This window comes from Danio aesculapii, chromosome 4 (assembly GCF_903798145.1).
Source record: "Danio aesculapii chromosome 4, fDanAes4.1, whole genome shotgun sequence".
In the NCBI taxonomy this organism is placed as follows: Eukaryota; Metazoa; Chordata; class Actinopteri; order Cypriniformes; family Danionidae; genus Danio; species Danio aesculapii.
In genome coordinates this window covers 21,042,206-21,064,167 of record NC_079438.1, presented here as the reverse complement: position 1 = coordinate 21,064,167, position 21,962 = coordinate 21,042,206, and the positions used below count along the sequence as shown (strand labels likewise).

General features: G+C 36.8%; 3 protein-coding genes across 3 annotated transcripts in view; 1 reads left to right on the top strand and 2 right to left on the bottom strand.

Moving 5' to 3' along the window:
* The window catches only part of LOC130222162 (gastrula zinc finger protein XlCGF7.1-like), a 257,981-nt gene that overhangs the window by 185,632 nt on the left and 50,387 nt on the right, over positions 1-21,962 (top strand). The gene's annotated exons all lie outside the window — the stretch shown is intronic.
* Positions 849-3,430, bottom strand: LOC130222079 (uncharacterized). Its single transcript, XM_056454704.1, has 7 exons — positions 3,347-3,430; positions 2,908-3,245; positions 2,740-2,832; positions 2,505-2,653; positions 2,218-2,424; positions 1,915-2,123; positions 849-1,834 (listed from the first exon to the last, which is right to left on the bottom strand). Exons 2-7 carry the CDS (start codon positions 3,166-3,168, stop codon positions 1,221-1,223), a joined length of 1,533 nt encoding a protein of 510 aa, XP_056310679.1. The 5' UTR covers positions 3,169-3,245; positions 3,347-3,430; the 3' UTR covers positions 849-1,220.
* On the bottom strand, positions 14,264-20,269 carry LOC130222078 (gastrula zinc finger protein XlCGF57.1-like). The gene is made up of 3 exons (XM_056454703.1): positions 20,217-20,269; positions 19,477-19,671; positions 14,264-15,698 (listed from the first exon to the last, which is right to left on the bottom strand). Exons 2-3 carry the CDS (start codon positions 19,604-19,606, stop codon positions 14,278-14,280), a joined length of 1,551 nt encoding a protein of 516 aa, XP_056310678.1. The 5' UTR covers positions 19,607-19,671; positions 20,217-20,269; the 3' UTR covers positions 14,264-14,277.

Genomic DNA, 21,962 nt, shown 5'->3' with positions numbered 1-21,962 from the left:
GTGTTTTGCTATAGTATAATTCAAAAAATTAAATAGGCACAAAATGAAATAGTCCAGAAAATACTGTTTCAATAAAGAAACTAGTTTGTAGTTTCTCTATACTTAGCAAAATACTTAGCAGAAATGTACTTAAAAGCAAATATATTTCAAATAAAAAAGCTAATAAAATATGTAGTATTAATCAAATATTAATAGTACAGAGTAACTTTTTTACCTGTAAATAAATTATTAAAAACTAAATGAAAAAATATTTTCCTTTCGCCCTTTTCTTCTCTTCTTTCTCTTTTCTTTTTTTCCCTCCTTTTCTTCTCTTTTTTCCTCTCCTCCCTCTCTTCCCCCTTCTTCCCTCTCTTCCCCCTCCGTAACAGACTATTATATAAGAAAATATATTTTCAGAAAATATATTGACTTTTTTTTCTCTTTTGCTAAAATAAATTCTTATTGTTTTTGACTGTAGCTATCTCTTTTGAATTAGGCTAGCTGCCTTATTCTCTTCAAAGAGCAGCTCTCATACAGAGCCTGTTATTTCAGTGTTTTATCCAGGATATTTGTGGATTCCTTCTTTCTTGTCCTCGGCTGATCACATGGAAAATTTGGAATTTGATCATTGAATTGTTTTTCCCGGTCATTTTCCTTTTTTTCTTATTTATTTAAACTATCAAACACTTTTTAGGTGAAGGGGAAAAGTGTTGCACTTATCTGAAAAATCTTTTTATGTATTAAATAATAAAGTGTTTGTTTTTCATTTTTAAGGATTACTTGTTTTTAAATGAAATAAATAGTTTGAATTATTGTTAAATATACGAGCAGCAGTTACGAGCAGCTTCAGCATACTTACCAGGCTGTAATTCCACATGTGTTGCAAAGAATCCAGAGAGAAAGGAGAGAATATGGAGTAGCCTACTCACACTCTCACTACTGCATAAAGGAAGCTTATGAGAAAAAAAGAGTGAAAAAAGACAAGTCAGTAAGAGAAAATACAGTTCTCTGGAAGTAAAGCTGAATGGTTTGTAAGACCCACTCATTCAGCCTATTACAACCAAGTCTCTATTTAGAGAGAAGTGTTGGTGCTTGACATTGCAGGAAGAATCCTTCAGGGTGAGAAGAGCAGGGATGGTTGTCCAGAGTCCAGAGAGAGAGGAGAGAATATGGCCACAGGTGGAAACTTGGAGTTGGACATGTTAGAAGTGAGTGAGAATGGGGGATGGAAAGATGTTCTTTCACATCCAGTCCAATTCCAGCCCTTTCCCGGCAAAAGATCTCCTCTTCGAGCCATAATTATAGAGTAACTCCTCATCACTCAAAATGTCTTTTGTAGCAATGAAGAGAATGATGTCTCTATCATTAAGGACATACAGCCTGGGCCGGATATTGGCTCTTTTGCTGGAGTGACGTATCAGGCGTCCATAGTTGAACTTCATGGGATGGCACTGGCAACTTTCTTCATGTGCGTCAATGCACATGGCTTCATGTTGCTTGTTCTTATAAAAAAACAAATGTCCAGGTCTAATGCCGCTGGTCGAAACAATTGCCATCCCATCTTCATGGCTAACCAGCTGGCCGTGGTATTCACAGACAACCTCCCCAATTTGAAAGGGTCTTTTGGTGAAAACACCATCACCCTTGTCAGGGACGGGTCTGACAGTCAGTCCTTTCCAGCGTTGAGACAAAATCATTTTATGCACAAAGCTGCTGTCGATGACCGAGTCCAACCTGGCAACAGGCTTCCACTGCTTCAGAACCACTGAAGCCTGTGGGACATTTGACGTCCACCCTTGTTTGTCCATCCAGCGGTTTATTTTGGACTCTGATGGCTGCTGTCCAGCAAAATGTTCTAGAAACACAAAACACATCAGTATTTGGCTATTCTCACTCAATTTCACTGTTTGTATCATTAATCATCTGTATACTCACCAAGAGCATGCTGTTCACGCAGTTTGAGCTGCTCGCTACGCCAGCGGTCATAGCAGTGCCTCTCATGTTCTGAGCCACACAGCTCATTCCTGCGTGCCCTTTTTGGAGGAGGCCCCTCCAGAGTCACTGGACAAAACTGCTCAAGAGTTTTGTAGGCTGTCTCTTCGTCCACCCTTGTCTCTTGGCTGGAAGCTCTACTGGACCTTTGTCTATAAGATCACAAAAAATAAATATTAAAGGAAGGAAAGACAAGGCTGTGGGTTGCAAATTTAAGAATAAGGATCATCGTTGTAAGATTCTTACCGTGTTTTTCCAGCAAGCTGATCTAGCACACTTAGAGCCAGAAATGCATCTGAAGATGTTTTCCTCATGTTGTTCCTTTCAGCTGTTTCTGGCATGTGCCCAAACAGCCGTGCCAACACATTTCTCTCCACTTCTGACTTCAGGTTTTGTGCTGCTGCCTCAAACACTCTCTGGGCATCACCAAAGGTCACACTGGGGAGACTGTATCTGAAACACAAGGCAACGTAAGAATGCAAAAATTGGACGGATGAACACGTAGAGTTAAAGACAGGTGTAATGTTGCTTACTTGTCATGTAGTCTTTTTAAGTCATTGGAGGGGTTATAAATCGATCTCCCACTACTTGATACAAAAAATGAATCAACTGCCACATCGTCGCCGGTGCGGTTTTCTTGTAGCATTACTGGCCGCACCTCATTGAAGTACAAGTCAAACCACTAGTTAGAGAAAGGGTCAATAATAAGTATGAATTAACCACAATATATTTATTGCTGTTATGATTTAAAGTACGATATAAACTTACAAGTTCCTGTTCGTGTGACAACAGTACTTTGTGCTCCTTCACTGCAACACAGACACCATTCTCTATCCGGCTTCTCCCCTCCCAATCCTCAACCTGCAAACAGACAGTTTTGCACATTGATGAAGCATAGGACGAAAGAAGAGAAGGGAGGGAAAAACAAACACTTACAGTCATCTGTGTCACTACACTAGGTCGCTGAAGTAGCTTCAGCATGATAATAGCCTCCAGGTAGTACAGGACGAGCAGCCGTTCATTTTTAGTCAAACAGTCCCCTGTGATGGCTCCTGGATCCTGCATTTTACACATCACGGCCTGGAAATCTTTGAATGCAGCCTCCAAAACAGCAAGGCAGTCCTTTGGCAAAATTTCTTTGCCATTCCCAAGCTCTGATTTTTTCCCTGTGACCTCCATGCTTACTTTTTTGGACATAGCACTCTCTATTTCATACAGCACATCCAAAAAACTCTCACAGTCCTGGAACAGAGATGGATTGTTGTGGCGAATGTCTGTGGAGGTAATAATGTATTTCATGAACCTTGAAAAGAGATCAAAATTAGGTTGTTACAGTCAGAACACAGCACAGCTGACATTATTAGTTAACACGTACATGGCAAACTTGTGGTTGTTCCACATTACCGACCTCTTGAGACTCTTCCAGTAGTTGAACACTGTCCATTTTGAGAGCTTTGTATCTGACAAGATGTTAAAGTACTCTCGCACTTTCTCCACCTGACGAACAAACATCAAGTTTGGCTCAGTGGGGTCCATGTAATGTAAGAACCTGGACACTGTTTCCACCTGAAATGACACATTTCACAATTAAATAAACTCTACTGCATAAAACAAGACCTGCATGTACATTTTTTTGCATGTATACCCTCACTCATTTAATTAACTTACTACTTGTTTGCTGTTTTTATGTCCTAGGTCAATGTGCAGGTCCTTATTAAATCCTGCTAGAAGGGGGTGGTCAATGGAGTGCTTATTGTAAAAGCCTTTTTTGACCATTTCCACCCTCACGGAAGAGGTCCACTTCGGTCCAACAGTGCTGAAATAAAAACAATAAACAGCAGGTGATCAAAACGACTGTGTCTTTTAAGAGAAATCATATCCACAGTGTACATTTATTTTTTGGGAATGCCGATGTGAAACTGTACCTCTGATAGTACTCTCCAGAGCTCTCGTCAGATAAGGGCTCATTTGGAGGCTCAACTGGACCTTCTGCACCTTCTCCAGAGCTTCGAGACACAGAAGATGTAGTCGATTGAGCTGGTTCCGAGAGGAGTGAAGGTAAGTTATTAATCACCAACCCCCTTGACTGCATCTCCGCAATCATCCTAAAACAAGGAACATAAAATAAGGTCAAATAAACAATACCAAAAATGCTGATTTATTAATGTGTAGATGTTTGATTTGAAGCCAGATATAGCAAATCAGAGAAGTTACAAACCTGGCCAGAGGATTAGTAGAGTCCAATATGTCACGAATTTTTCCAAACTCCCAGAAACGTCCTCTGTGACAGAATTCGGACAACTCCTTCTTGGCCTCTATGACGACTGCCTGGATCTCTGCCTCTGTGCTGTTCCTCATACACACTTTCCTGAGATGCCCAGGAAGAGAGTGAGGAGCCTTTTTGCACACAGGGCAGAGGAAAAACATCCTGCTGTGAAAGGATCTGTGTGGATAATAAAACCAACATGTTATAGAATGAAGAGAGCTAGAGCAGCTTTGTGAAGATTTGGGGTCCACCACACCTCACCCCCAACTTCAGGTACAGGAACAAAGGAACGAGCACACAAACACACACAGCAAAGTGTGCAGGACATTTTGATTAGAGTTTTAAGACTAAACTTAATTTCTTATTAAAAAAACACTGTTACTTAGCATATTTAAAAAGTGTATTTAATAATATGACAATTATCATGAGAGAATATTAAAATTGTCTCAATTATTTCTTAAACTAAGATTATTCCTGCCATTAGGATTTCAAGTTAATATCAAATAACAACACAATTAGTATACAAACTGTGCTCTCCTCTCAGAAACATCGGTCCACTTCAGAGGTTTTCTAAATTTAATGATAAAGACTCTGGTCTTGACTTCCACAAACTTAGCTAACCTCACTGACAAAATGATGCAAGATAAACGGAGTTTAACAGGACTGCTGCATAAGGCACACTGACTAAATCTACTTACTTTTCAGAAGCCATTTCTGATGTTGAAAAGTGAGTTCTGTCCACTGGTCAAAAGCAACAAGTTGTAGCTGAAAGTGACACAACTGTACAACGACTGAGGTGAGACGGGCCTCTTTAACCTGAGCTGGAAGCAGGTCAACGGCCTATCAGGACGCAGCATCCAACAGCAGCCTAGTCTGCCCATCCCCAGGTGTTAATGGCCCAACAGGGGCAGAAACAACTGTAAAACACAGATACAACAACCTATTTAGGCATGTGTTTCAGTGTATTTAAAAATATATTCTTTGTTTTGACTGAGTAGTTTTACATTTCACCACTCAGACACAGGGTGTGTTAAAGTTTGAAACAGTACACATACAAGGAAAATCTATTTAAAATACACAATTCATGTAAAAATGTACATATGAAACAGAAAAAACAAAAACAACAAAACATAAAGGACAGTACAAGGATAAAATAAAGTTAAATGACAGTCAGTTGTTTAGTTTCCATTCAAAGATAAAACCTAAAGTAAATAAATATTTTATATATAATAGGGTTGTGTGTGTGTTTTAAATAAGACAACAATTAAGTGCAAAGATAAAAAGCTCGACCATAAAATTGTTTATTCATTTGCTTTGTAAGATTGTGTTGTTGAAGCCTCCTGAGAGAGCATGATGAAGATATGAACATCTTACAGTGGATAGTGATTCCTGATGAAGAATATAATTATAATAGTATGTGTTAGGGTCTTGAATTTCACCAAATAAATATAAAACAAAAAAGAGACTTGCAACACATTTTAGAGTAGATTTATACTTGGTTTGGCTATAGATACAATAAATAAAATAGAATATCTGATTTTCTGATAGATGTCTGCTCCACGATGGAGAAACACATATCCTTTATTATGTCTTATGATTATTAATAAAGTTGAATGTTTAAGAGCCTAGATCATATGATGACCATGGTGTCATCCCTCTTTAAAGTAAATCTGGAGTAATATGTGCTTGATTGTTTTTCTGCATGCCAAATGATTTGTTTCCTCAGGATCTACCGAGCCAGGTCAGAGGTCATGGAGACCTCTCGAGTGGACCTGGACTCTTGAAGAATTGGAAACAAATGTTTCCTGAGTTATTTGCCATTTTAGGTTAAGTATTTTAAAGTGAAGTGCTTTGTATGTAAGCTGCCAGTTTAGATGTTGAATGTATTTTTAATATATATTATTCTTATATTGTTACATGTCAGTACTAAATATATTTCAATAATATACAAATATACTGTACATACAAAATTTATTGAAACATAATTTGTTCTTACATGAATACTGATCTAAACTCTCAATTGTTGGCCGGAGTGGGTGTTAATGTTATTAATTAGCTAATGTTGCTGGGTGATGGAGGTATGAATAGTCTCGTTAGCAACTTGTTGTTCTTACATGAATACTGATCTGAACTCTTAATGGCTGGAGTGAGTGTTAATGTTTCTAAATTGCATATGTTTTGCTGTGGATATATGAATGGTCTCGTTAGAAAGTTATTGTTCTAAACCATTGGTGACTTGGTGGTAATAGTCAAATGCAAGCTTTCCCAAATTACTGCCAGTTCTGTTTTATTGACCTGTTGGTCGAGGCTAATACAATTTCTCCTGTGTTTTCCATTGTAGACATGGGCCGGTATAAGATTCTGACGGTATGATTACCTTGGATGAAAAAATCAGTTTCTCAATATTGTGATTACTGCTCTAAAATATATTCTTTTTAAATGTCTGGGTAAAAAACAAAACCTTTTCCCTTTTGAGCACAATATATTTTATTTTGAGAAACATTCTCACATTTTAAAATGACATCTTTGGATATCTTTTCTGCTGGAGATACTGTTGCCCTAAAAAAACCTAATAAACAAAGAAAAAAAAAAAACGTACATACACAATATAGCAGAAACTTTAGGACTTTTCCAAACCGCGGTATACATTGAAAACGGTTATTGTCCCTTGTCTATTCCATTGTATTAAAACATTACACAAACGTGTTTGTGTGTGTGTGTGTGTGTGTGTGTGTGTGTGTGTATATATAACTATGTAAACCAAACCCTAACACACACACACACATTTTAATTCCTAATCTATTGTGTGTGTGTGTGCGTATATATATTAGATTAGAACAGAGAATGTGTGTATGTGTTACCTATGTATCACCTAAGTTAATTTACCATTTTAAATAACTGTGTCGTAGTCTTAGAAGATCATAAATGCACTGGAGAATATTTGAGGTATATCTGAATCAAGGGAAATGGCAAAATGTGTGGCACATAATAAATGGATTTGAGTTTCTGTGGTGTTCGAGCGCCATCTGCTGGTTGATGTCGGTAGCGGAAAAGTGTTGCTTTCAGTTTCACTTTCACTTGGAAATAAACAGCGTTAAAACGTTGTGCTAATAGTTTAGACATTTCCATCAAGCGTAATACACTGTAAGCACCATTTTTGTTGACAGATATGGTAAATGTAATAACTTTTCTGTTAAAGAATGGTTTTGCTTTGTATAACTGCTCATTCAGGATAACATTGTTATGTGATAAAACACACTGTACACGATTTATATGAGAGTAAAAGAGATTTATTTGTGTTTCACTGTTTTACAAAATAAATAAAGACAAAAAGAGACAGATCTTCAAACTGCATCTGTGGTACTTTACTGTTTTATTATTGAATGTCGTTTAAAAGGTTGTGTACTCTTGTGATTCAAATCTGTATTTTCAGCATGGAGATCTGCTGTTCTACTATGATCAGTTGTTATATATGTTATTGTTTTTACAATATCACTAACAATGATTCTTACATCTTATTAAAAAGAAAATTCAAAATAATAAATAATTGTTATTATTTATTACAATTCACATGTACTTATAATGTAAAAATATTGCAAATAAAAGCTATTATTTAGAACTTTCATTTTATCAAAGACTCCTTCACTACACACTGCTGTTCACAAAACAGATGAAGATTTGAAAATCAGTGTAAGAGATTTAGTAAAAGGCTTTATCAGTCTTTACACACCATATTGTTATTTCTGCTGTAAAAAGTAAGTTAAATTACAGTAAAAACAACTTAGTTACTGAATTGTTCATTCAAACTGACTTTAATTCATTAAAAATACTTGATAATATAATTAGAAATAGAGAGATTATTCAGAATGATGGTATAACAGTGATCTTTATTTTAAGTAGAAAAATTTGATTCTCAGTTTATTTAAAAACAGTAAAGCTTGGCCATTAATTACATTGACTTGAATCTCTTTAGTTGACTACGAAGATCTATAGTGAACTACTGAATACACCTTTTTAAGTTCAAAGCCGTCACAGTCAGATCAGGTACTCTACCCATCCTGATTCCTCATCTGATCATCGTCCTGTTCGTCTTCCATTGTTTGTGTTACCAAGACTTTGCACCACTGCAAAGAAAATAATCCAATAACCCACCACTGCAAACAAAAGTAATAAGGGCTAGCACTGTACCACTGTGCACTGGTCTTGCACCCATTTGTTCAACACTTTGAAACTCTTGAAAAACATAGTGTATACATTAAACAGTTATGAGACTGCATAAAAAGAAATAATATTGTTTACAAATAAAAGCTCTTGTTAAATATTTGCGGATTGTCTATGTATAATAATTCACACCTTGTTTCACACCATGGGGGGCTGCCGTGCTGGTGATGCCGCTGCCTGGGCCCACACTTCTTAAAATAGTATTCATATACCTTTGACATCACTTATGGCAGGAGGAGGAATCGGGTGAGTACTATTATTTAGGATGATGTCAATGGCTTTACCTCTACAATGTTTCCAGGGATAGAAAAGCTCATTTTGGCTCACCTCTATAGATTCTCTCGCTTTGCTGGATTTTGTCGCTCTGTTAAGCATTGGTTGAATAATTTTCCGTATGTAGCGCAACTGATGATCTATCCATTCAGTGAGTATGTGCTGGTCAGATAAGAGTTGGAATGTTCCACAAAGAAGGAATTTTCTCAGAATTCTCGCTGTATATTTCAACAAGGGCAAGCTTAATGGCCTTCCGTCTCTGTGCACTATTGTGAAGGCTCCGTTCTTATAATATACTCCACATAGGATGGTTATTAATTTTGTCCTATGACGCGGATCGTTACCGGTAAAGAGTATGACTTGTTTATCGCTCATTAATTTCACGTCCAGGGTTTCCCTGAACTTTTTTTCTTGTGCCTGAAAACACATCCATTCCTGATCAGAGAGCGGACGGGTATATTGTTCAAAATGTGTTAAGTTAGCAGCTGTATGATTTCCTTTAGGGAAAGCACACTTTGAGTTGTAGTTCCATCTGCGGTTGCAAATCTTGCCGCTTCTTATAGCGTCCTTAACCACGGTTTTCAACGTTGCAATTAAACACATAACCTGAACTGTTTAACATTAGGCTTCTTCAGCGTTTTTGACGGCAGTTACGACGGGTGAAGATGGTTAAATTAGTTTGTTTAGTGCAACATGTTTGCGCGTGGGAGCACGCACGCACACACACACACACACACTCACACACAGCTGTGGTTATACACACACTCCCTCTCTCTTTCACGCACACACACACACACACACGCACAGAGAGAGAGAGAGAGAGAGAGAGACCAATAAATAATTAATGACTGATTCATTTAATTGAGATAACACATTTTTAAAATTTCAATCAATTTACATTTAAGGGCACATGTTTCTTAAATAGAAAGTGACCTTCAAAAGAACTTGTATGCCAATTCATTAACACTATGTTTGTAGACCATACCTGCATGGCTCCAGCAGTTTCTCTAGATTTGCCAATTTCTCATATTCAGCATTTGTTGGGAGGGCCAGATTGTGCTTCTGCTGAGAGCGTTGTGTGCAGTGCGTCTCTGTTGCGCCTTACACGCTTGATCATCTCAAGGGTGGAATTCCACCGTGTTGGAACGTCTTGCACGAGTGACTCCTGAACTTGTCCAAGGGAGGCTTGCTGGACATTTAGCTCATCCGAGTTGGCCGCACTGTGTTTGAAATGTCCGACAACTTTACGACACTTGGCCAGTGCACCATCAAAACCACCTTCCCAAAGTGACATTACAATAGCTCTCTGTACAACATGCGCAACACAGGGCAAATGCTCGAATGGCAGTATCCTACCTGCTGCCATCATATTAGGAGCTCTGTCTGTTCCAATAGTGCTGATTTTGTCAGCTATCCCCCACTGATTAGCGACACAGAGAAACTGCCTGGCACACGCATCTGCAAATTGACGCTCCTCTGTTTTCATCACACCTAACGAGCAGACAAAGTAGATCAGAGTAAGTTCACTAATAGTAGTAAACAACTAGCAATCATCAAGAAGCAAACATAATGTGGTGGTAATTCGCTAATCAATAAGCTAAGTAATAAAATTATGTCATTTAAAATTATATAACGTAGCCTACCTTAAATGAAGGAGTGAAGTTCCCAGCTGGAATCAATGATGTGTACAGTAACGCCGCGGTAGTTATCATTGTTGACAGATGTCAAATGGTCCTTAGTCAGTGCTACACACCTCGCCTCTACCATCGTCTCGTCTCTTGTGGCTTTCTCTGCGGCATGCTGGTCATGTATTCTCCACATGATAGTTCACCTCGCAGGTAGTTTGTAAGATGGGTCACCTATGTCCGCCTGGAGAACAAGCTCGAGCCCATCATCTTCAACCACGCTGATGGGATGGCAGCAGGTGGCAATCCACTGAGCAAGGAGATTAGTTAGCTTGGCTGATAGAGCTGTGCTGACGGTCTTGCCTCGGTTGCACTCAAACATAGTAGCTTGACAACAACTCTTCCCCTGCACTACATCAGTGCTTGGCCCGACATCTTCTGCATTAGCTAAGGGATGCTTTGCGTTTAGGTGGTACCTGAGACTGGAAGAACTCCTACAGTAAACTAATTTTGCATTGCACAAGGTGCAAACAACCTTAGTTTTGTCCAGGTTTCCATTGGGAAGCTTCTTAAAAATAAATTTTCCCTGTAGCAAACCCGGAGGCTTCGTGGCCACATCCATGTTAGCATGTCACATTTTTCAGGTGGTAATTTCACAGTAGGAATACACACAGGTTCGTAAACTCATTCTCGCCACCTACAGTGCAATTCGGCCAGGATTACATCTGCGCTAATACATAATAGCTTGCATAGTATAGACCCAGCTCCCAACATAACTTTGAGAATAGATTAACGGCGATAATTTTTTTATCGTGTGATAAGAGTCTCGCATTAACGCAGCCATTTTTAACGCCGATAACGGCCCAGCACTAATATATTAGTGCTGGGCCGTTATCGGCGTTAATGGCTGCGTTAACGCGAGACTCTTATTGCGCAATAAAAAAATATCACTGTTAATCTATTCTCAAAGTTGGGTTCGGAGCTGGGTCTATTCTACGCAAGCTATGATGACTTTCACCTTGATAGTTTAGCACGGATGTATACCTGACAGGTGAGCCGTCTGACAAACAAGTGCCCTTCTGAATCAAATCAGCAGGATGCCTGACGATAGCTGCAGTTCGGCAGTTTCACTTTAATTCATGAATATTTCATTCATATGCCGTGACAAACTGGGGTATTAGACGCAAATAAGGAGTAAGGACTGGTGAGAGTGTTGTAGAATGTAATAACGCTCACCAAATGTAAAGAAAAAAAACTTCCACATTTCGCGGTGTGTGTGTGCGCGTGTATGTGCGTGTTTTGTGTGTGTGTGGTCCTTTACTTTGATTGCAGTGTTTACTTCAGTAATGCCACTAATATATGCGTACTCCACATGTCTTAATTCCATTTCTGTTTAGTTCAGTTATGACTTTAGTCGCATTAAGGTAGTCATAAATCTCTGTTTACATGGTATACTCTTAATCAGAGTATTCATATTAAAATCGTATTAAAGTATTGTTGCCCATGTAAACATACTCAATGACACACCGTCAGGGCTCTGTGAACTTGGCATTGAGAAGCAGCATTTTCTGTATGTATGTACATCAAAAGCAAGTATGAAATCGCTGTTTGGAGCTTATGTAGGCCTGCAGTTCAACATTCATGTTTAACTGAACAAATAGTAAGTAAACACGAGTACATCTTATTGAACATCATTTATTTTCATCACCAATTATCATAGTAGAACAGTTTCTCAAGCAGTTTGTGATGCATTTTGGAAACAGGAGATGAGCCCCTGGTCTAATGCGCTGCCTGACTCGAGAAACCCATTCTCAAAGATTTATTATTTGGGTAGCAAACATATTCTGAATGCCTTCGGCAGAATTTAAATGAGCTATTTTAATCTAGATTAATTTCGAAATTATTCTAGATTAAAAAAAATAATCTATGCCCACCTATAAAACAATCGGAATGTTTAATTAAATAACTTATTACTCTTAAATTATTTACCTTAACAATATAAACCTAAAACTATAACCTACACACACACCACTTACAGACAGCACACAATATAATCTATCAGTGCACATGAGCAGTACAATATGTATTGCATATTAATAATAATTTGAATGAACAGATAGCCAAAATCCTTCAGTAGTCTGTTGAGTACTGGAATTAGCATGTAAGCTAACAAATCACTCAGGTTCTCATTCACAATAGCGACACTGCGTTTCCCATACACTGATTTATTTGTAGTAATGTGGGAGTTTTCACATGAACGTATCTTTAAAGGCAGCCAGTTATCTACAGAAAGAAAACTTGTTTCTTTTCTCAAATTAGTCCATCAAATAAACGTGTCGTGTTTTGTAACCAAAGTCTTCATTTGTTACCCACAACACATCAAGATTTGATCAAGTCAAAATCTCATAACCTGATACAAATCTGATCTGTTGTTACTGGCAAATGGCATTGTGTAGTCTGAACAGGGCTTTAGGGAGTCTGCATTGGTCAGTCACTGTCATTGCATTATGGCGAGTTCACACTGCACGAGTTAAGGCAGACTTTCATTCGCCAACAAGTTTTTTGAAATTGCAGACAAAAGCCCAAAATCGGAGGTAAATCAGTGTTTGTTTACGCAATTAGACAATGTGAATGATCAAAAACAACAATGTAAGGGTGTAGAACAGTGTTCCCTGCATCTCCCCAAACATTTTCTCCTCCCTAATCGTTCTAATTCTGTTCAGAGCCGACCATTTGATTGGCAAATTAATAAACTATTTGCAAGGGCACTCAAAAATATGTATGTATTTTTTACTTGTTCAAACTACCTAATTAAAATGAGCTGAAATAACACGATTCTTGAAATATCATTGGGACAACTTAAATTTTTTATGTTCAATCCACATAAATTTGTTAGGTGTTATGTTCATTTAATTTGTGTTGTGAGAACATGAAAGAATTGTGTAGAACCCTGCAGTTTTTACAGTGTGTGCAATGAGCACAAATAGGGATATCGGTTCATAATAAAGTTGAAAAACATTGTCAGATTTTGCTGTATTTGGCTTAACCATTCTTGGGTGGCTTACCAATGTTTAGCTGACTCTAATACATAAAATAAGTAAGCTGACCAAAGTTCTTATGAAAAGAAGACTTTATTAAAGACAAGGAATAGTGCAGATCCTCTGAAGTCGTCGGTCTTCAAGTAACTTAATCCAAAGTACTGCCTGCGAGACTCTACTTTGTAACAAAGGATGTAACCCCTCGGAGATTACCCAACTGCTGTGGTTGGGTCACAACTTTTCAGTCCCTGAGGTCATTTGGTTCACACCTTTTCAGATGCAGATACTTGTTTGCATGTGAAACAAGCCACACAATCTATCAACATATAGAGTTATTTTGCATTCTTGTAGCCCGGTAGCAACTCTCACAACCTGGTACTGGACTGTGAGCCCTGATCTACACTACAAAACAGTTGTCAAAATCTTCACCCCTCTTCAGCTTTTGAGTTTACAACTTTAGGTGTTCAAAGGGTTTCATTATCAGTAACTTGATATGTATTCAAAAGTTCACACTTGTTTGGTATGCTGTCCCGGGAGAGAGCCCTAAGCTCATAAGATCCTCGAGGCCTGGGCTCCCTCTCGTAAGCAGGGTGAGAGGGGAGTTTGAGGTCAGGTAGATCTTGATGAACTCCCCAGACTTGTTTCTGTTCTAATGACACATATAGGAATGGCTAAAGAGAGATATACGGCTTACTAAGAGCTCGACTATGGTGCCAATTTAGAATGTTCAGTTTACTTAGCTCGTGTGTTTTGGACTGTGGGAGGAAATATGGGAACCCGGGAAAACGAAAATAGTTTATGAATAAACTTCACATGAATGAACAGCTAAACTACATGAACAAGCCGCCGTTTTAAATATACCGGTGTTTGTGTGGACAAGGCCTCATTTTTGAGGACGCTGCTCTCCATTGTGAAGCTTCAGGTGAGTGCTGAGGCTTCTTTTATGTTTAAAGCCCTTTCCACACTCACTGCATCTAAAACGCTCTCCTGAGTGAGTCTTCATGTGTTGCTTAATGGTGTCTTTGCGTGTGAGACTCTTTCCACACTCATCACATGTGAACACTATGGTTCCAGTGTGACCATCCATGTGGTTCTTGAGGCTACCTTTGGTTGTGAAGCTCTTTTCACACTGAGCACATACAAACGGCTTCTGTCCGGTGTGACTTATCATGTGGTGTTTGAGTGTGCTTTTATATGGGAAACTTTTACCACACTCTGTGCATGTGTAAGGTTTCTCTCCAGTGTGAATCCTCATGTGGATCTCAAGGTCTTGTTTTTTACCAAAACTCTTTCCACACTGTTCACAGGTGTAAGGTTTCTCCCTAGTGTGAACTCTCATGTGAACATTCAGGTTCTGCTTTAGACTGAAACTCTTTCTACAATGTTTACAGCTGAAAGGCTTTTCTCCAGTGTGAATTCTCATGTGCAGTGCAAGGCTTCTTGGATTATAGAAGCTTTTTCCACACTGCTGGCATGTGTACGGCCTCTCCCCAGAGTGAATTCTCATGTGCAGTGCAAGGCTTCTTGGATTATAGAAGCTTTTTCCACACAGTTGGCATGTGTACGGCCTCTCCCCAGAGTGAATTCTCATGTGGGTTTTAAAGCTTTGTTTTCGACTAAAACTCTTTCCACACTGTTTGCAGGTGTTTGGTTTCTCCCCAGTGTGAACTCTCATGTGAACATCAAGGTTTGGCTTTTTTCTGAAACTCTTTCCACACTGTTTATAGCTGAAAGGCTTCTCTCCGGTGTGAATTCTCATGTGGGTTTTAAAGTCTTGTATTTGACCAAAACTCTTTCCACACTGTTCGCAGCTGTAAAGTTGCTCCCTAGTGTGAATTCTCATGTGGACTTTAAAGGTGCCATTTTGCCTAAAACTCTTTCCACACTGAGGGCAAGAGTAAGGCTTCTCTCCAGTGTGAATTCTCATGTGCTCTGCCAAGTTTCCAGCATGATAGAAGCTTTTTCCACACTGTTGGCACATGTACGGCCTCTCCCCAGTGTGAATTCTCATGTGCCTGGTTAAGTTTCCTGTACTATTGAAGCTTTTTCCACACTGTTTGCAAGTGCAAGGTTTCTTCCTAGTGTGAACTTTCATGTGAACATCAAGGTTTGACTTTTGACTGAAACTCTTTCTACACTGTTTACAGCTAAAATTACACCCAGATTTGGATTTCCGAGGTCTTCCGTGTGATGAAGTCTTTTTAGTCAGTGTAGGTTTTTCATCAGTCATTATTTTTGGGGGTTTCTGCTGTTTCTCTTCTATTTCATTCTGTTGATGAGTCTTTTCTTTCAGCACCATCAGGTCTAAAAAAAAAGGTTAACTTTAGTATGAAGGCTCAAAGTGACAAGCAAGAAATGGATGTTTTCACCCAAATATTAAAATGACCTTACCAATTACTCTCTGTCATGTGGTTTTAAACATTTCCTTTATTGTGGAACACAGTAAGCTAAGTTTTTTTATAGATTTTTTAAAAATATCTTCTTTATGTGCAAAACTGGAATATCACATAAAAGATGTGCAAATAAAGCAGCGTTTCCATCCAATGAATCAATGAGAACAAAATCGTCACTCCCTGATTAACTGGTGCCAAATACCAACAGTAAAAGCAGAATTTACTGCGATAGAAGAAGCTACATGAATCTTTTCTTTGTTTAATAAATGACTTTCACCTCAGAGGACAATGCCGACATACAATGAACACGTGGTGACGTTTGAAGCCCTGAGACGCAGAGAACAGACACTCTGGAGGTAATTAATATTATATTAACATTAATACTGAAACGGTTCAGACGTTTTAGAATGACCTAAACAACATTTCAGATGTTTTACAGTGTGCTCAGCCTGCTGGTTTGTCCATTCACACACATTTTCATCATCATATGATCTCTTATAACAAACCTTTTTTAACACACATACTGGAATTTGTTCAGTAAAAGTGCTTGCGTAGTTTACGTAAGTTTATCTTCTCTTATCGAATAAAAAGTTAGTCCTTTTCAGTTATGCGCATGTTTTTATGCCTATATTTCAAAAGTTATGTGCATCATGACGTTTCCATCAACCAATTTTTTATGCTCATAGCCTATCCAAAATGCATATAAAAATAGGTGGCTAGAAATGAAAGGCTAAGCGAGAAAAACTGCTTCATCTTTAAAAAAAAAAGGGGAAGAGACCGACCGAAACTCAGAGCTTAGAGAATAAAACCTGCTACTGACCAGGATAGTTTCACAGAGTAAGTGACCACGGTGACTGACTCCGTGTTAAAGTTACCTCTCTTTCAGAAACAGGCTACTTAAACAAGTGTCTTCATGACTACACATACAAAGAAAAATAATACAATTAGAAAATATGACTTTGCAACATCAAGCAGCTTTAGGCATGGGCCAATATAAGATCCTGACAGTATGATAACCTTGAATAAAAATATCATGGTTTCACAGTACTGTGATTACTGCTCTAAAATATATTCTTTTAAATGTCTGGGTAAAAAACAAACACCCCCCCCCCTTAAACACAATATATTTTCATTTGAGAAATTTTTTAAATATGTTGGAGCAGTAAACATGTCAGGCTGAATAATTCAAATGCATCATTGACTTCTGCTGTCTTCATTTGTTTCATAAACAGATTTCTTTACAATTTAAAATGGCATCTTTGGATATCTTTTCTGCTGGAGATACTGTTGTCCTGAAAAACTTAAACAAAATGTAAAAAAAAACCTTACATATACAGCAGAAAATATTGGCGGTTTTAAAACCTCGAGTTTTTTTTCAAACCGCGGGATACCTTGAAAACGGTTATCGTCCCACGCCTAAGCAGCATAACACTGTTTTTAGGATCTAAAAATTCATTCCTTGAAAAAAGTCTCAAGCAAAAAGATTCCAATGGCGGCACCTGCTGGTACGTGAAGAATATGGTCAATACTGACAAACTTTACACTCAAATGTTTGCATATCATCAGCATGCTGTAATCCATTTCTTATGCAGCAAAAGTCATTCTTAGACTAGTTTGTTGGCCAGTTGTAGTCAGTGCAATGCTAAACGTTATTGTTTCACTATAATTTCTTTCGTTTTGCTTCATGTCGTCCCACAGCAACATCAAATAGTTTAGAATACTGTACAATGTTTTATAACAATTAATTATTTTTGTGTCCATTTCATACTGTAAACCAGAGTTTCTGCAGGTTTCACCAAGATAAATTTAAGACTTTTATAGACATTTTTAAGACCATTGTGACTGAAATGTTAGACTCATAAAGGGCTAAAGGCTAAGGAATTTTTCAAATGGCCCAGATGGAAAAGATTTTTAATTGCCCTATCAAAAAATAATATAATTTAATACATTTAATAACACAATAATAAATGACTTAATATATATATATATATATATATATATATATATATATATATATATATATATATATATATATATATATATATTTATTTTTTAATTAATTTATTGTTTTTAGATATTTCTTAGCAAAAGATCTTAAATATTGTGTAAAAATAAGCAAGCTCTACTTGTATCCACACACTTTTTTCTAAACTAAACTTTCTTTTAAAAAATAATAAAAATGAACAAATGCTTTAAAAGTTTTAAAAATATAATAAACTAAATCTATACACAACAATCTGTCCAGGTCGATGTCCTCAGCAGTAAATACATGAAGCACGTTTAAACAAATGTTATTGTGAGGAGAATAATTAAACTATTATGATAAACAGAGTTAAAATGACCTTTTTGAATGAAAAGTTGAAGGTTTTATTGAGATGGATTGTTGGTGAATGTATGGGTTTTGGACAAATTGGGTAGCAAAACATGAACAAAGGAAAATGAAGACTTGTTTAAAATAAGATTTACGACCTACAACACAATATTTCAGTAAATAACAACTACTAAAAACAAGATTAAACAAAGAAGTTGATGAAAAAAAGGGATTGTGATCAACGTGACATATGCAAATGGAAAGAACTAAGCCAACACTTTCACTGTAATAGCAGATATCTTCTATGAGAATACTGTAGATCAAATATCGTCAGCTCAGTTAAACTTTTTTAATTTATTGTTTTTGTTTATTTTATATAGCGCCAGTGCTCAAGGATGCTTTACAAACAGTAGGAGAACAAGAAAAGCAATAACCTTAAGAAGGTAGAGAAAATGGGAGACTAATAATACATAAAATGTATGATTAAAAAGACATGAGAACAAGTGACGAAAGAAACTCATTCCTGTCTTTCAACGGCTGTTTCCATCCACCTATTTTTCATATGCACATAAAAAAAACAGTTGATGGTAACGTCAAGCTGCGCATAATTTTTGAAAATGCACATAAAAAACGGATGCGCATAACTGAGTAGGATAAACTTTTTATTAGATAAGAAAAGATGTGCATAAATCATGATGGAAACACTTTTACTGAACAAATTTCAGTATGCGCATTAAATAGGTCATGTGATTTTGTTATTAGAGATCATGTGATGATAAAAATGTGTGTAAATGGACAAATCAGCAGGCTGAGCACACTGTAGAATCAGCTGAACTGTTGTTTTGGTCATTGTAAAAATTCATTGTAATTGTAAGTCATAGTGTTACAATTATTATAATGTCATTGTAAGTATTAGTGTTATCAGTGTAAGTATATTATTAATGACCTCCAGAATCAAAAACGTCTGACACCTTCAAACGCCACCGCTCTTCACTGCGTGTCAGGATTGCCATCTGAGGCGCAAGTCCTTTATTAGATGAAGAAAAGATTGAGGCAGCTTCTCTTATCGCAGCAAATTCCATTTTTACTGTTGATATTTGGCGCCAGTTAATCAGGAAGTGACGATTTTGTTTGCTTTGACTCTTCGAATGGAAACGCTGCTTTATTTGCACGTCTTTTATGCAATAATCCAGTTTTGCGCATAAAGTTCATTCGCCTTTTTGGATGGAAACATAGCTCATGAGTGTTTATGTGCCTTTAGGAGAACTAGGCAGCACACTCAGGACTGCAAGATGGATTTAATTCAGTATTCTTATTATTAAAATATATCTGAATGAGGATCAAATGACTGAGTTGGTCTTTGAGAATGAAAATCAACCTGTTTGTTCCTGCAGATCTTCCTGTTTGACTCTGAATGTTTCTTCTGTTTGTTCCTGCAGATCTTCCTGTTTGACTGTGAATGTTTCTTCAATCTTCAGGTCTTCACTCTCCACTTTAATAAACGCCATCTTTATAACAGTGTGGAGATCAGTCGCTTCAGCAGGAGTTTTTCTCTGTGTTTGGACACTTTATCCTGTTTAAAATGAACAAAACAATGAACAGAAACAAAATAACTTCTCTTCAACATTTGCTTCAACAGTTTCTTTATATGAGAACAAAAAGAAATCAGGTAAGTCTGAGTAAGAAACAATAGCCATAAATGAGCTGATTAAAATTAGTACTCCATTTCTTATATATAGTGATGTTTACTTTATGCTGTTTAACATAGACATTATGCTATTTAATAAATTAAACCTTAATTAAAACACTTATTACACACATCGCTGTAATTTTTAGGTATGTTGTTTCTTTATTGTTTTGTTTGTTTTATTTACTTTATTGTCTGCTTACAGAAATGTTGTAGCACTTTTTTTTGCACAAGACAAATTCCCTCTCTGGGACAAAAAGTTTATCCTATCTTTACTCAAACAATAGCCCTCATCACTGTGAGTAAAAGAGTACTTTGTTGTTTAAAGGGTTAAAATAATATTGTCAACAGCAGGTACATTATTCACCACTGAATTAAAAAAATGAAACTTTAATCAATCGTTTTATAAGTGTAAACACTTCAAAACAAACCTTTCTCCAGTTGAATCACAACGCGGGAGCGGCGCAGGCTTATGACGTCACACGCCACGCCAAAATAAAAGTCTTTTTTTTTTTTTTTTTTTTTACCTTTTTTGCCACTTCTTCCTCTTCTTGTGTTTTTTTGGCGGTTGGCAACCAGCTTTTGGACCATTACCGCTACTATCTGGATGGAGTGTGATTCAGGAGTTAACTAACCCATGTATTTCTTATAATGAAACAAAGCGCTACAATATATATATATATATATATATATATATATATATATATATATATATATATATATATATATATATATATATATATATATATATATATATATATATATATATATATATATATATATACATATATATATATATATATATATATATATATATATATATATATGCACACATATAAAATATATATATATATATATTATACACATATACATACATTCCCTTCCTTCTGCATATTACAGCTACCATAGATACTTCTTCTGCTATATACTAAATTATATTACTTAACCCTGTGTCTTTTAAAATGTTATAATCTTATCTAAAACACACATCATCCGTGCTCAATTTTAAGATATTCTCTATGTTAGGTTCCACTTGTTTTTCCTGTAACTGTGTGAATAATCTATTTCTTTCTGTGTGATATGTTGGGCAGTGCATTATTACATGTTTTACAGTCTCCTGTTTGTTATTACATTCACACATCCCATCTGCATGTTTATTGATCATATGTAATGTACTATTGAGTGCTGTGTGATTAAATCTCATTCTTGTGAACTTGTCTTCTTCCTGTTTGCTTTTCCTTGTTTCCCTACCTTTTCCTACTTTGTTCTGTATGGTGTAATATTGACGTCCTGTACTCCATTATTCCATATATGTTACCATTTTCCCAATACTTTAGTTTTAATGATACTTTTGATTTCTGACTTGCTGTATTTGATGTTAATGTCTATCGTAGTTTGCTGTGCTGCTTGTTTTGCCAACTTGTCTGCCATCTCATTCCCACTGACCCCTATATGTCTGGTACCCACAACAATATGATAACTCCTGATTTTGAGATTATTTCTCATCTGCACTATTTCGTAAATGATGTCCTGCCGTGACTCTGATACTAAATGTTTTATACTCATAAGTGCTGAACTTGAATCAGATACAATGACTGCTTTAATTGGTTTATTATCCTCAACCCACTTTAGAGCTAACCATATCGCTACCAACTCTGCTGTATACACTGCTAAATTATTACTAATTCTTTTTGCAGCTTCAATCTTTAACTTTGAAATACTATATGACACTCCTACCCTTTGTCCAATTCTTGATGCATCTGTGTATATTTCAGTTGTTTCATTGTATTTTCCTTTATATAATTTTTTTTATAAGAAAGTGTCAATCTCACTTTCTTGTTTTTCTTTCAGTATTTCAAAATCAACTTCCAAATCACCAAGCAGCCATGTGGGAACTACTGGAAATACTATAGTGGGCGAAATTGTTAGTGTGTCTATTTCCATATCATTTATTTTACTTCGTATTATCCATCCATAAACTTTAACATCCTGTTTCTCTCGTTTCTCTCTGCATCAGAACTGTTTGTGTTATGTGATTGAGCCTTCTCACCCTTCTACTGTGTTGTTTAAATGCAAGCCGGCTGATGGGCTGCAGCTGGGACCAATCAGCCTGTGATGAGGGCATGCAGTTGTTTCTCCTTCGTTTTATATATATATATATATATATATATATATAT

Bases quoted from the DNA above. Each gene is read 5' to 3' on its own strand.
- LOC130222078 (XM_056454703.1), bottom strand. From the start codon at position 19,606: ATGGCGTTTATTAAAGTGGAGAGTGAAGACCTGAAGATTGAAGAAACA. The intron at 15,699-19,476 runs GTTGATTTTCAT...CTTTTTTTTTAG, and splicing joins AGATCTGCAGGAACAAACAG to ACCTGATGGTGCTGAAAGAA.
- LOC130222079 (XM_056454704.1), bottom strand. From the start codon at position 3,168: ATGTCCAAAAAAGTAAGCATGGAGGTCACAGGGAAAAAATCAGAGCTT. The intron at 2,833-2,907 runs GTAAGTGTTTGT...GTCTGTTTGCAG, and splicing joins GTGTAGTGACACAGATGACT to GTTGAGGATTGGGAGGGGAG. The intron at 2,425-2,504 runs GTAAGCAACATT...CTTGTGTTTCAG, and splicing joins TTAAAAAGACTACATGACAA to ATACAGTCTCCCCAGTGTGA.